The sequence below is a fragment of the Anas acuta genome, chromosome 7 (genome assembly GCF_963932015.1).
Source record: "Anas acuta chromosome 7, bAnaAcu1.1, whole genome shotgun sequence".
In the NCBI taxonomy this organism is placed as follows: domain Eukaryota; kingdom Metazoa; phylum Chordata; class Aves; order Anseriformes; family Anatidae; genus Anas; species Anas acuta.
In genome coordinates, this window is record NC_088985.1 from 10115459 (window position 1) to 10127904 (window position 12446).

Genomic DNA, 12446 nt, shown 5'->3' on the forward strand with positions numbered 1-12446 from the left:
AGGTGCAGTACAAGCAGCTGCAATAAGATCTTTCATACACTCCACCCACAATTCCCTGGAGTTCATGTGTCCTAAAGACAACCTGGAAAGGAGGCAGGACACTCTGGTACAGTATTATAGTATTATATTTTATAAGTACAGTGCGAGATGCTGATCCTTCCCATGGGGAAGTTCTGGAACTCAGAACTGGATCTGAGTTTCTTGCTGTGATATGTCTCTTTCTCTTGCCACAATGAACATTTACCTCAATTATTAATTTGTTCTGAAACTTTTTTTTTTGTTTTAATAAAACTCAGTGTTGCCAGGAAACAGGACAAAGGAGCAATTGTAAAATAATTTACCACTTAAAATGATTTGCCTCATGTTAACTGGACTTTCAGTTAATTATTTCTGAGGAAAGCTTTGCTAAGAGGACTTGCAAATAACATTACCCTTTTGGACTAAATTTAGTCTTGATCCTCCTCCACTGGTCTTGGAAAATATTATATCGGATCCCAACATTAAATGTGTTTCCAGTGTTAGGAGGCCAAGGAAGGTCTCATGTCAGGTAGCTGATTGGTAAGCATCCTTGTTCAATGTGTAGAAAAACAGGTTAGGAAAAAACTTTATTTTTTTTGGCATTTAATTCTAGAACATTTACAATGAATGTGCTGGCTTGAAGGTCAGCAGTCCTTAGTTTTAATCGTCTCCTACACTGCCTGTTCTTAGCTGCATCTGAGAGTAATGGCTGGTCCATATATCCTCCCTGATACGACAGTGTCTTAGTGCCTATTAATTCTGCAAAAAGAGGTAGTATAGGAAGAACTCTTTAAAGGATTATCTTTTTCTGCTGCAGTTCAACTATTTTTATAATAATGAAATACGGATCAAGGATTATCAAGAAAACAAACAAACAAACAAAAAAAATAAATTCCCAAAACCTCTCTGAAAAAAGAGGAGTGTGTATGCCGTATTCTGTTCGTATCCTCCCACTGATGCTATGGTTACATTAATGTGATACTCATTAAAAAATAGTTTACTCAGCGTGTCATAAACTAAAACCATTTTTCTGCCTGAATTCTGACTCGCCAACCAAGAGCTGGTGGTGACCACCTTGAGGTAAAGTTGAAACATCAAATAATTTCCCAATATTTATTTGAATATTTTCAAGTATTTTTGTGATTCCATAATATTAAACACTCCACATCCCTATTTTCATTTGTTTTGTTTTAATAAAAGGAGATCAAATAATAGCATGTTAGTTCACAAAGATATCACATCATGAGAATAGATGAAGATGGTGATTTTCAATGGTGTATTTTTAGTTGAGTTTAGTTCTATATTAAGGGCTGGTACACAAGAAATATTCTCTGTATGTCTTCTTCTGAATATATACTGCATATGATTTGTGTATATGTCTTTGGATACAAGTGGCCTATAGAAAAATCTCTCATGCTTTATTCTTAAATGTCTGTGTTGAACAGACCCCCCCCATGATTTATATATATATGTATGTACATATACATACACACATACCCTTCCCTCTATCAGTTGTCACACCATCACTTACATTTTGTCCTATTTATTTTGCTGTGCTACCAGAATCAGTAAAAATCTAGGCTGTGCTGATGGTGTCTTTTTACTTTGTCCAGTTTAATCCATTTAACATTCAGTGACACCTGAGACTTGGATTTGTCTCCTAGCTCTAGTGCTTTGTTTCTTTTTCTAGTCTTTTTGTCTGCTTTGCCTAGTTAGACAATAGTTTTTTTGGCCATCAGATGGATTTACAAAGCCTGTCCAACAGGCTCTGAACTTGTCAGAGTGGGGCACTGCTGTGACACCACAAGCAAAGAGCCATTGGTTTGGTTGTGTCTCTTGATAGTATTTCTCTAGTGATTTGCCTCACTTTGTGTTGCAAATAGGTTGCACTGTTAAAATTCTCAGTTAGTTAACGGGAGAGGGCCACATCACCTTTAAGGAGAGCTGTCTGTAAGCTGTTCTTAAAAATAGATAATATGATTCTTAATCACTATTTAGTTAACATTGTCTTGACATTGTCTTTTTCCTTTCTGTTCTTACCTCTGACACTTCCATTTTATATTTTCATGGCTAATTTTCATTGCAGAGACTAGTGAGAGGGAGACTAGGACAGGTCTGTGGTTTTGGATTAAAATATACAGTGTCAGTTTTGTGATACGAGCACACGACGTTAAGGATGACATGGTAACCTTTTTGCTGGCTTCCCTCCAACCCACTCCCATCTATAAGCATGGTTATGTCCTGTTAGTGCAGACCTAAGTAAGAAGTAACTGTAAGGCTGGACGAAGATTGGAACTGTAAACTTATTCCAAGGTAGTGAGGTTGTAAACAAGATATGTGTGTACTAACAGATACCTGGAAAACATGGAAATTACTCTGGTGACTTGTATTTTACAAACCTTTCACCTTCAAAGCATTCTGTAATATCCTGCTAGGTGTGGGACAGTATGTTGAGGTTTAAGTTTGGATTGAGTGGTGTCAAGAGAAATGAGAGGGTCAGGTCTGAAAAAGGAGAGAAGGCTTTAAGCCTATATGCTGGCATAGGGCCACAAGGAAGAAAGTTCAAGCTGTACCTGGCACCTACCCTGCTGTAAGAAAGCCTCATATTCTAATAAACACAAGAGTCATCTATTTTAATTTAAACAAGGATGCCTGGAGAACAAAGAGTCCTGTTTTCCACTTCAGTGCTTGCTCACTTTTTTTATGCTGGGGCTTAGAACAAAGATTTTGTGTTGATCTGTATGTTATTTTATAGTAGTTCTTGGGTTGGCAGTGAGAAGAGCAGTTCTCCATATGGTCTAATAAGTGATATTTCACTTTGAATATTTTGAATGGGGAGGGGGGGAAAAACACTTCTGAGAATTGTGAGAAATGATTGGACCCTTAGAGAACCAAAGCTATTCAAGTCACAAGTTTAAGTAGTGTGTAGAATATAATTAAAGAATCCTTTTGGATTCACATACTTAGGAATGCTACTGTCTCTGCCCAATTCCAAATGTCAGATCCCCTCTTTTTTTCTTACTTTGATAAGAGTATGGAAGTATGGACTGAGTGAGATGCTATTGTTGGCAAGCTTTTGATAGACACTCCTGGAATTTCATTGCAGGAGCCATGACTTCTGTTTTATCTGAAATCTCACTGGCTCTCGATGACAGACAAACTCTGTTTTTAGCATTGCACTGAAGGTCAGGCAAATGACTGGTTTCCAAACAGAGTAACTGAAGATACTGGAACGTATTTATTCCTGGTATAATTCCACTAGTTCTATGAAGTTACAGGGGAAATATATTTGTAAAGACCCTTCAGAGTTGAAGGACAATGCTCCTTAGTCACTTGTGTTAAAAGGAGGTTGGGGAAAAAAATATGATTTAATGTAAAAATAAAATTATTTCTGCAAGAGAAATGCTACATTCCCTAAAATAAGAATAATATATATATATTTTTAACCTGGTTTAAGCCAACATCACTCCATTAAGGATACTGAGCATCATGGAATATGCTTTTTTTTTTTTTTTCTAATATCTGAAAATCTAGCTTGAAAAGTTTTAATCTAAGAGCTAGGCTCGAGGTTTTCTGTCTATATATATATATATTTACCTTAAGGTTAATCTAGGAAATACGTACACTGCGTAGGCTGCTTTCCTTGTGGCATTTGGGATGTTTCCATTATTTTTCACACATCTTTAATTTTAGCTACAGTTTTGGTGTACCTCACGTCTATAAGCTGGCTATCAAGTAGACTGGTTAAATATTTCATTTCAGTTTTTGCAGGTTATCCTTGACCTTAATTCATAGGTAAGGCAATAAACTTGTTTTGCAGATGGGCCAAGAAAGGTCAGTAGTAATTTGTGAAAATGAAAACGAGATGGTTTTACCAGGAACGGAATCATCAACATCTTTGTAGAGTGTCATTACAAAGGCCAATATTGTTAGAAGCTAGAAAGAAATTTTTATAAAGCTTTGTTGCACAGATCACAATATTATTGAAAGTTTCCAAATGATGATGAAAAGTGGAGGAGCATATGTGTGTTTGTGATTGTAGGAAGTGTATGTGTCAGCAGGGCGGTATAACTGTGGCTAACAAGGAGGTGCTCCTCATCTACTTTGTCAGAGGGAATTGATCAGTCTAGGTTATGGACACACGAAGTCATAGATACAGAGAGATCTTTTTGTTGGTAAAAGATGTCATGTTTTATGCCACTTCATAACTGAATGACTAGGACTATCATTGATGACCAGTGTCCCATGACACTGGGAGTTGGTGCAAAAATTAAAGATGAATTTTTTATCAAGACATCATTATCAAAAATGTGAAATACTAATGTTTTTACTTTTTGTGTAATAAACGTACATTTAATTTTTGCAATTCTGTGGCAGAAATGTATCCTTTAAAGCTCCAACAGTGTTTTTAATACTTGGGTCTTATTTCAGCAAGCTTTTGCTTTAGAGGGCAAAATGTTTCTTTAATAGCAGATACCCTAGTAGTCATAAAGTACAAACAGCTCTTACCATAATGAGGCAAGATTTCTTCGATTTAGCTTAGCTTTGACTCTAATGCTGTACCCCAAAGGCTCAGCTTTTCCAAACCTTTCATGACATATGCTTTTTAAACCCATAAAACAATTCTGCACTCACTGTATACCCTGTGTTCTAATGTCAAAGCAAATCTATGTTCTACTTGTGGCACCTGCTGTGGCACATACTTCAGCTACTTCAAGGTAGTACTGAGCATACCACCATACTGAAAGTCCTGTCAACATAGCTGTGATAAAGCCCCTTTGGAAAATGTATAGCTTTACCTTGAAATCATTTATCATAACTCATAAGGGAGAATGAATTAGCATTTAGTCCTTGTAATAATTTGGATTGCTGCCCTTCATGAAATAGGGGCATGTATGTGTAAGTGCAAGCCTCATACAGAATGGGAATGCTTTCATTTTTAACAAGGCAAAACAAGTTCTGATACAAAGAAACTGAATTTTTTAAAACAACTAAGTGGTTGGATGTATTAATGAATGCTGTTGCACTGAATGTTCCTAAGTCAAGTCTCAGAAATGCAAGGTTGTATTTCTAAGTACAGAAAATACTACTGTAGGTTAGATAACAAGCTTGCAACAAATGGATTAGTATTTTTTCCTTTACTACTGTCAGCACAGTTCCAATGACTGTCTGCTATGGAAATAGCTGTGTTATGGATTGACTAATACTTTGTCTAGAGCTATGTAAAATCTCACAGACTCCTCAATCTCTTTGACATTATTATATTTCATGATTGGATTTGAGTTTGTGTACTTTCTATACATGGATGTTTCCCAGTTGAATTGTTATATCTATTACACAAAGCTATAAATGAAAACAAAATATTTTTTTCAGGAAAAAGAAAAAGTGACTTTCTTAATATTAACTCATACTTACTTCAGAAGTTTTTGTAAACATCTTTATCTTCCACTGAGCTAAGCGTACAACTCTGAAATCTGAAATTCAGTCTCTCTTAGATCTGTTGTGTATATGTTTTTATTTTTATTACTTCATGTTTCATAGGTTTGTCCTGACAAGGAGTTGCTTAATGGAACTGCAAATTGATGTAGTTGGGTCCTGTTGATGGACTGTTCTCCTGTCTTTCTGCTACTAACATGAATAGTTTTCTGCATTCTGCCAACATAGGGATCTTCAAACATTAGTTTCTGTGATTTAAGCTTGCATGTCATTTATTCAAAAGATTGCAAAAACTGTGTACTTCGTGTTCAGCTCACATACTGGAGGAGATGTGGACTGTCTGTCACAAAGTGAAAGGTGTGCTTTTTGCAGGAGGGCCAGCCTGCTCTCTTGTGGAGTTTGCAGTGGCTCCAGCCATACTCTCTAGAGACGGTTTCTTTAATGTAAAGGTAAAATGGACTTTCAAGCTCTTACTATTGGTAAGAGCAGGAAGGGTGCTCTTCAAACAGAAGCAAAGTAAGGGACAGAAAAGGCACACAAGCCCCAGGCTGTCTACCATCCTTAGTTTTATTTCCATATTCATAAAACCAGCAAACATTATCCTAAAACAACAGAGGTACAGAAGAGCTTCCAGAATCCTATTGTAAATTAAAGGTATGTTTTCCAAATGTTATTTGAGAAGAAATCGTTGATATTTTGTCTGAGGTGAAAATGTAAACTGCTTTACCATCTCCAGGCAACTATGCAGTCATGTGTAGGGCTACAGAGAAACTGAAATGCTTGCATTTGCACTCAAGAGAATAACTTCGGTCTAAGTAATAGCAAATTGGGACCATAATATTTTTTCAGTGCTTTTGCTTTACTTGTAATGAGATTTTATTTTCTTGTTGCCTGTCAACATGAGAGACAGAAGTTGTCTGGTCTTCCAAACAAACAGGCAGTGGTCACAGGAGGAGCATGCACAAAGGAATTAATTTCCTGCGTGAGACTCCTTGACTCACTAACTTCCACACCAGCTTGATTCACACCTCACCTGGGGAAGATACTTGTAGTCATGCTGTTTCAAAAGCTGTTTATCTTTGAACAGTGCTGTTCTTTCCCCTTACTTCTGTAGAAGGATTTAACTGCTTTTGATATTTGGACTTTCAGTTCTCCATTCTTTTTTTTTTCTTTTTTTTTTTTAAAGGGCTGATTATCAGTGTGCCTACTAATGCAAGCACAAGACTTTCTAATTACACACTGATATAGTATAAACAGCACACTGCCTTCTTATCAGTCTTTACATAAGATGGGCATGACTTTGTGTCATATCTGAATTGCAGCCAGCAAAAGCCCAGCTTGTCAGCCTGTTGCTTTTTCTCTGAACTATCACATTGCACATTCTTACAGGGTCATGCATGATAAAAAAAAGGATAAGGGGCCTTCCAAGAGATATGACCAATACCTTATTGTCTGCAGAGCTTTTAGGTCTGCACTCATTGCACATCTCTTCAGAGGGCTGCAGCAGATGCTAGAACCACTGCCTGGACTGCAGGGCAGAGGAGAACAGAGCTTGAAATCTGTGAATTTATGTCAGTTCTGTTTGTCTGTGGTATTCTCACAGAGCAGCAGAGTTAGGCAAGGAATAATAATGTTTTGAAGTGGAGAGTGAAGACAGTTTTGCTCTTTTCTGATGCATCCAGAATCTTAAAAAAAAAAAAAAAAAAAAAAAAAAAAGGTCTTGGTTTCTCCTTTTTTTTTCTTTTTTTTCTTTTTGTATTTTGTTAAGAATTCCTTTTAATACCCAGGTGACAACTTTATACTAGTCTTCTGTATCCTTGTCCCAAAATAGTGTTTGATGCCTTACTTTTCACTCTCAAATACATTTATTGCTTGTAATACTTGCATTGCCCTAAGGAACAGTGTCAGGAGTGGTGTGGGTCCCATTACACTGAGCACTGTGCATATGTGAAAGAGAGCAGTCAGTGTCTCACTGTTTAAAAACAGAATTTCCTCACATTTCTGGTGTCTTACCAGCAGACTAATAGGTTAATCTAAGTTTGCATTTACATCATCTTCATGTGACTGATGCATGTAGCTTTAATATCAGCTATCACTTCAATTTAATATTTCCCTCTGCAGCCTTGGGAGTCTTTCCAAATTGATAAGAAAATTCTGCTGGTAAAATGCTATTGCTAGTAGTGAGTAAGGACTAAAGACCTGGTAATGTTGTCTTTTCCAAGCTCTGACTTTGGATAGCTGTTGAAGAATAACATCAATATGAAACATGAATTGTTGCTTTCTAGCTATATAATAAGAGGCTCATGTCACTGTGTGGGATGGGAATGATTTTTATTTGCACGTATCCTGGACTGGGTATGACCCAAAAGATTCATTGGTATTATCTGGAATTGTGTAGAAGGTGCACTGGAAGTGGAAGCAGCAGGTAGAGGCCAAAATTCTTTCAGTCTTGGAAATGGTACAAAAAGGCAGAGGGAGAGGGAAAGGCCAGTCAGAAGAAAATGCCTGTCAACAGCTGAGAACACCAGATGGACATAATCTGTGGTCCTATTTTAAAAATGTCTAGTAAAAGTGAGAGGATTTTCAGACTTCGTTAGGCAGTTACATGTAAAATGTATGTGTTGCTCCCATATCATATGTGTATGTAATTTTACAGTCTCTTGAAGAGCTTTATAATTCTATAAATAGAAGACATATCTTTGGCTAAAGAGAGATTATGAATACAGGTCTGTTCGGCACTTTTGTGTGCCACAGAAATCTCCCCAGCTGCCCAATTACCATGCAAGCAGTCTTAATTTTAATTTATTTCCACTTCTTGGTATCTGAAGTAAAAGCCTCCCATTGTTAAATAGGTGCATATTCACTCTGAGAAATGTTTTCTGCTGCGGTTGCAGTTGGCACGTTCTTGATGTGGAGCACATCAAAGCTCTGTTGCTGACAGCTATTAAATATTTTCTCTGCAAACATGATTCACAAGAGTGAGCAATCTTGCTGAGTGTGATGCAGCCAGAGAAAGAAGGATATTAAAAAAAAAAAAAGTGAAAAAGAAAGACTCAGAGAGGTGGGAGCCAGTCATTCACTAAGCAATTTCCTGATTAAAGAGGGTTTAGAGAAACTTGGCTAAGATCAAACTGACAACATACTAAAACTCCAAAATGCCTACAGATTGTTTGTGCATGGGTGTACAGCTCTGAAAAACATTACTGTTAATATAACTCTGCCTAGAACAGAACTTTCATAATACCATCAGTTATAATTCTGGCTGGATCTGAGATTTGCATGTTGATATTGGGGAATGCATCAATCTTTTGTCTCCTTTAGAGACATTTTTGCTTTATGCAATCCAAACCAGCACTTTAATTTAGCGATTCAGAGGCTTGTTTTCTGACAAAACAAGATGATGAAGCTCGTTGTTCTACAGTTTAGCTAAGTCTTCATTTGAGATCAAAGTGGAGGGAGGGTTGGCTTGTTTTTCCACATGTTCCTTTCATTCCTTATTTGTATCAGACAAGCAACAGTTTTATTAGCAGCAGGAATCCTTATTAAAGTAACTTCTATTTTGTCATCTACACAATTCATTGTTTAGCAATTAATTTAGTGCTAGATGAAGATAAAAAGACAAACTGGGCACAGAGAGGCAGCCCACTTCAAACTTTATGAAATTTTCTTGATCAAACAAACTTCTCTGCTGCCTCCTCCAAGCCAGTTGCTTTTGACATGCTCCACTGCAGAAATTCGGATCTTGCTTGGCCAAGGAAAACATTGTTAAGCCAAATTTTTAACTTGAATGCATTCCTTCCATGGACCTAAATAGATGTCCTGTGAACATCTATTCCAACACAAAATATGCAAACAGATTATCATAATTAGCATATTTGCCCTGGAGCAGGAGAGGAAAATTCCTAACTTGGGCATGCTGAATTTTGAAACTTACTGTGGCTAGGTATGTAGCTCAATACAACCTCTGACTCCAGCACTTCTGAAAAAAAATGTCTGCAGTTTCCAAGGAAGGAATAAAAGATAAAAAATACAGTTTTGGAATGGAAGTGAAGCACCTTGCAGAACAATTCTCAGGTGTAAGTTATACAGTTTCGTAATCCATAGTGGCCCATGCTCTGATTCAAGTATAAGTGAGTATTTTAAACTAAAAACCATGTTCACATTCACTTAGATAAAGTTTAGCTAAATATACCAAGGAGGATAAGGATGATTTTCACATAAAACTCACACATCTAAACTTTGTTACTTAAGAATGTTTATTAGATAAATGCCTAATCCATTTTCAAACATATGTCCTAGCTTCTGTACCACTGAGCATGCTATGAAACTTGTAGACATCATCTGTCATTACTGTCACTTTTCTTCGAAGTGCAATTAGTTACCAAAGAGAAGTGCGAATGTAGAGAGGAGTGAGAGTTGAAGTAGACATAGAGGGTGTGCTTCAAGGCCCTACCTGGAGCACTCTACTAAAACCTGAGTGCATTGGAAGAATAATCCTGCCTTAACTTGGTGTTGCTTACACCGTTAAATAGTGAACACCATATGTAGCTGAGGTAAAACAGGAGAGAAGCAAAACATCCAAGAAGGATTGAGCAAAACATTGCTCCAGACTAGCTTGTCCACAAGAGAGTGCTTCTCTGGGCTCCCAAAAGACTGGCAGAGGAATGTTGAAAAATACGTAAGACCCCTGGTATTACTGCTGCAAGGGATCCAAATTTCTTCATTGTCAGAACAATAACTAATTTTTACTGTGAAAGTCAAAGTTTGTGCTTTTCCTATTGTTGAAGTAAAGTAAAAATGCTGTGCCATTTTAGAAAACTGTTAGAGGGACTGGGAGTTTGAGTATAAAAAAAAAAACACAACTCTGCAAATTAAAAACTCAGTCACTTATCCAAAGCTAGTTGAGGCTGCTTGAACTATGCACTCTGCTGAATTAGGAATCATGAGATCACAGATTCTTTCCTTTATCTGGGATGGAAATTCCCCAAGAATATCTTTCTTTGTAGTGCTTGGGAATTTTTGAGTCATGTTTCAACACGAAACTTGGGCATAAAAATAGAAGACATAGTGATGAAGGTGAGTGGCATTGTTTGGATTTTCAAACATAGGTCAGTTCAAATGAAGAGCCACTCACCATAGGCAAAGTGCTATTAACTAGCTGAGGCTATTCATTTCTTAAAGCTCTTCCTAAATTATCTGCCTCTGCGTCAGCTTATGGCTTTTCAAATTTATGGGATATCCTTGTTAGAACTTTATTTCACTGCATTGTTCTTGATGTTACAAGTTCTTACTTTACCTGTAATTTCAGTTGTACCTTTCAGGATATGTTGGCTTATAAACAGCATTCATGCTAGTTTAATGAAGACTTTCTGTACCTTTTCAGAACATATTATCTCTGTCTTGTGCATAGTGTTTTGTAAAAGATTTTTTCTTCAGATTCTCCCTACGAAATGGTGCAGGTAGAGAAGGGGGTTGATGAAGAAATAGTTGCTGGGGAAAAAAGGCTATCAGTCCAGGTTACCTTTGTGTGTAGCGCATCCAGCTGATCCAACTTCTTTCTGACATGATATGAAACAAGCTTGTGAGACCTATATTATATAGGATCCGTGCTGTCAGGATTTACTTGGCCTCCTGTTTCATCACAAGCTTGATTGTGAGGAGGGGAGAGAAGGCAAGCAGGTGAACTTACGGTCACTGAATATACCCTTTTTGAATTAGTGTTTGAACAAAAATCAATGTTTTTCTCAGTAATTGATACTATTCTTCCATCTTACTCCTTTGTCTTTTTTATTTTGAGTCTGAAATAGCCTTTAGCTACATACAGTACCAGTATGTTAAAACACCTCATTTCTATTATTTCATTTTGTCTGTGAACAGGAAGCCATTCTGGAGTCACATAAAAATTGGTTATTGTAGAGTATATGTTCATGGAACAAAAAGGACCAAAAATACATTCTGAAAACTGTTGAGCTTAATTCTGCTACATGCCCTGAAGTCACTGTGTGATGTGTGGGAAGGTACTTCGCTACATTTATGCAACAGAGGATTACAAACCTGGGGAATGTAAAATTCACCTAGAGGGAAGGCTTTTGCCTTGAGAAAGCCATGTATGTCATTGGCTGGTACTTTGTCAAATAAGATCTGCTTTTTCATTATTCTCTTCAAGTTTTAGGTGGGAAATTTTTGCAGATTGCTGTACCCACCACTGTAATGGGTTAAAACACCCACAACCAGCATCAGCATCATCATTCAATAAAAGTCAAAGCCTTGTCCTCTGTGACAGCCACTTCTCTCATTAGTTAAGATAAAGGACCAGTAAAATAAGCTTCTTCATTTTTATTTAAGAGGAAGATTATTAAAAGATTATTAAATGATTATTAAAAGATTATTTAAAAATTAAAAGATTGTCATCTTATAATTTTGTTTTATGTCTTTTCATAATCTTCATCATCGCAAGTTTTGCCTTTCAGAGATTATAGTGAGATTATACACAAACATCAAGAATATATACATGTGTTCAAATCAATCCCCTTTAAACAAATGTGGTTCCTTTCGCTTCACAAGGGAATTGGCATTTCTGATACAAAAGCTTGAACAAAGCTTAAGCTGTTAAATTTTAACAGGTAAAAGAAACATCCTCTGTCTTTAGAACTTCGCTTGCTTCCTGATATATCCAGCAAAATGCTGGAAAATTCAAAGATGCTGCTGGGATACCTGGCAGGATGTTATATTGTCCAGTAAACATGGCACAGCATATTACAAAAGAACTCTGAATTGCACTTCCTCAGGGGATCTTGGCTTCTTTTCATTTCTTTTCCTAATTCACTTGAATTTATGGAGTTTTTCTTGCTGACGTTTGAAGCTCGTGCTTTTGTTTATTCTCTCACAAGGCATGGATGAATGCGATAGGAGTAAAACATTTATTCTTGGAGATAAGAAGAGTGTTTGATAGGTAACTGACGTTGTATAGTAGATGGATAATGTTGGGCTGT

At 36.8% G+C, this 12446-nt stretch overlaps 1 protein-coding gene across 22 annotated transcripts in view; it reads left to right on the top strand.

Annotated features, from left to right (window-relative positions):
* LDB3 (LIM domain binding 3) overlaps positions 1-12446 on the top strand; it is a 118642-nt gene that overhangs the window by 16543 nt on the left and 89653 nt on the right. For 15 of the 22 annotated variants that reach the window (XM_068689391.1, XM_068689390.1, XM_068689392.1 and 12 more), the window contains exon 3: positions 3-106. The exons of the other annotated variants lie outside the window; for them this stretch is intronic. In XM_068689391.1, the coding sequence (XP_068545492.1) occupies positions 3-106 (104 nt within the window). The remainder of the gene's footprint in view (positions 1-2; positions 107-12446) is intronic. 22 annotated transcript variants of the gene reach the window in all.